At 44.1% G+C, this 3,086-nt stretch overlaps 1 protein-coding gene across 1 annotated transcript in view; it reads right to left on the bottom strand.

Annotated features, from left to right (window-relative positions):
• Positions 1 to 2,255: 2,255 nt before the first annotated feature.
• Positions 2,256 to 3,086, bottom strand: part of stx18 (syntaxin 18) — a 104,868-nt gene continuing 104,037 nt past the window's right edge. The window contains 1 exon segment of the mRNA NM_001016709.2: positions 2,256 to 2,494. Within this exon segment, the coding sequence (NP_001016709.1) occupies positions 2,399 to 2,494 (96 nt within the window). The 3' untranslated portion in view covers positions 2,256 to 2,398.

Here is a 3,086-nt window from a genome sequence, read left to right as displayed (position 1 = left end):
CGGTGCTGGGATATTTCATTTCTACTGTGCGTGAATTCTGCATTGGGAAACAAGCAAATCTGTACCTGTAGGAAGTGCGTGAATCTGCATTTGGAGAATTCCAGAAAAGTTCTTTTAATAAGAAACTTTCTTATTAATTCTGTATCTGTTTTTGCTAATATCACTCATTGCTTCCTTGCTAAAACAAAGAGACTCCTGTCAAGAAAATGAGACGTGAAGACATTAAAGTTGCTGTCCAACCTTCTGAATGATTTTACAATATACATAGTAAGATAGTAAGTTGGGTTGAAAAAAGACATACGTCCATCAAGTTCAACCGTAATGCCTATATATAACCTGCCTAACTACTAGTTGATCCAGAGGAAGGCAAAAAACCCCATCTGAAGCCTCTCTAATTTGCCGCAGAGGGGAAAAAATTCCTTCCTGACTCCAAGATGGCAATCGGACCAGTCCCTGGATCTACTTGTACTAAGAGCTATCCCCCCTACCCCTGTATTCCCTCACTTGTACTGAGAGCTATCTCCCATACCCCTGTATTCCCTCACTTGTACTGAGAGCTATCTCCCATACCCCTGTATTCCCTCACTTGTACTGAGAGCTATCTCCCCTACCCCTGTATTCCCTCACTTGTACTGAGAGCTATCCCCCTACCCCTGTATTCCCTCACTTGTACTGAGAGCTATCTCCCCTACCCCTGTATTCCCTCACTTGTACTGAGAGCTATCTCCCATAACCCTGTATTCCCTCACTTGTACTGAGAGCTATCTCCCATAACCCTGTATTCCCTCACTTGTACTGAGAGCTATCCCCCCTACCCCTGTATTCCCTCACTTGTACTGAGAGCTATCTCCCCTACCCCTGTATTCCCTCACTTGTACTGAGAGCTATCCCCCCTACCCCTGTATCCCCTCACTTGTACTGAGAGCTATCCCCCCTACCCCTGTATTCCCTCACTTGTACTGAGAGCTATCTCCCCTACCCCTGTATTCCCTCACTTGTACTGAGAGCTATCCCCCCTACCCCTGTATTCCCTCACTTGTACTGAGAGCTATCTCCCCTACCCCTGTATTCCCTCACTTGTACTGAGAGCTATCTCCCATACCCTGTATTCCCTCACTTGTACTAAGAGCTATCTCCCCTACCCCTGTATTCCCTCACTTGTACTAAGAGCTATCTCCCCTACCCCTGTATTCCCTCACTTGTACTGAGAGCTATCTCCCATACCCCTGTATTCCCTCACTTGTACTAAGAGCTATCTCCCCTACCCCTGTATTCCCTCACTTGTACTGAGAGCTATCCCCCCTACCCCTGTATTCCCTCACTTGTACTGAGAGCTATCTCCCCTACCCCTGTATTCCCTCACTTGTACTGAGAGCTATCTCCCATACCCTGTATTCCCTCACTTGTACTAAGAGCTATCTCCCCTACCCCTGTATTCCCTCACTTGTACTAAGAGCTATCTCCCATACCCCTGTATTCCCTCACTTGTACTGAGAGCTATCTCCCATACCCCTGTATTCCCTCACTTGTACTAAGAGCTATCTCCCCTACCCCTGTATTCCCTCACTTGTACTGAGAGCTATCTCCCATACCCCTGTATTCCCTCACTTGTACTGAGAGCTATCTCCCATACCCCTGTATTCCCTCACTTGTACTGAGAGCTATCTCCCATACCCCTGTATTCCCTCACTTGTACTAAGAGCTATCTCCCCTACCCCTGTATTCCCTCACTTGTACTGAGAGCTATCTCCCATACCCCTGTATTCCCTCACTTGTACTGAGAGCTATCTCCCATACCCCTGTATTCCCTCACTTGTACTGAGAGCTATCTCCCATACCCCTGTATTCCCTCACTTGTACTGAGAGCTATCTCCCATAACCCTGTATTCCCTCACTTGTACTGAGAGCTATCTCCCATACCCCTGTATTCCCTCACTTGTACTGAGAGCTATCTCCCATAACCCTGTATTCCCTCACTTGTACTGAGAGCTATCTCCCATAACCCTGTATTCCCTCACTTGCTAAGAATCCATCAATATGTGTGACAATATTATCCCCACAGCTAAATACTACACAGGTTGCAAAAGTAAGAAAGACATTATTAGTCTTAATTTCCATAACAGATACTTCAGATCATTTACTAACACTGGGCAAACGTGCAAGTGGCAGTAACCCATAGCAACCAGTCAGTGATTAGCTCTGTTCAGCTGCAGGTAGAACAATAAAAGCAGAAATAAAGACAAACTTCAGGGGCCGACCTTTAGAGCAGATATTTATTTATGTACAGCAGACAGTTATTGGTATATACAAGTGATGAACAGGAAAAGTGACGCATTCATTTGGAGTCTGCTACTGTGGCAGTTTTATTATTAGCTGAATAGAATTCATTAGGAACTAATTAGCTATCATACCAGTCCAGGAACAGCAGTGAAAATGAGCACATTACTAAGAAGAAGAGGATCCAAACACGAAAGCCGGCGTTATTTTTGATAGCCTGCAAAACACAATGGGAGTACTGGTTAGTATTGCATAAACAAGCTCATACGTAAAACCCTGCTTCATCTAAATAAAACTTTTTCATAAAGATATACTTTACTAGTATGTGCCATTGGGTAATCCTAAATAGAAAATTGGCATTTTAAGAATTAAGGGCCGCCCCCTGGGATCATAGGATTCACAGTGCACACAAACAAGCCAAGGCACACATACATGCTAGGCCCCATCAGCCAATGAATGGGCAGAGTTCTGCCTTTTGCTCCCACGCTACTTCCTGTTACAGTCAGAGCTGCATTATTTCCTGTCAGCTGATCTCTGAGGGAGCACACAGCCCATCACTAAATGGCGGCTCAAGAAAAAGGAAGTAAAAGGACAATATTTACTGATATATACAGTATATTCCTGTTTGGCGAGATTCTTTAATATGTCACTTATCATAAAATAAACTAACTGTTGGTTAAGTATTCATTCTGGAAGTATAGTTTTCCTTTAAGGAATAGTGTATGTGTTATTTGGCAGCAGCAAGGAAAATGAGACAATGGATGACAATGATACAGTCCAACAGAAATTCCACTTTACAGTCCTACATT

The sequence above is a fragment of the Xenopus tropicalis genome, chromosome 1 (assembly GCF_000004195.4).
Source record: "Xenopus tropicalis strain Nigerian chromosome 1, UCB_Xtro_10.0, whole genome shotgun sequence".
In the NCBI taxonomy this organism is placed as follows: Eukaryota; Metazoa; Chordata; class Amphibia; order Anura; family Pipidae; genus Xenopus; species Xenopus tropicalis.
Note: the sequence above shows the minus strand (reverse complement) of the source record. Positions and strands in the feature narration are given on the sequence as shown.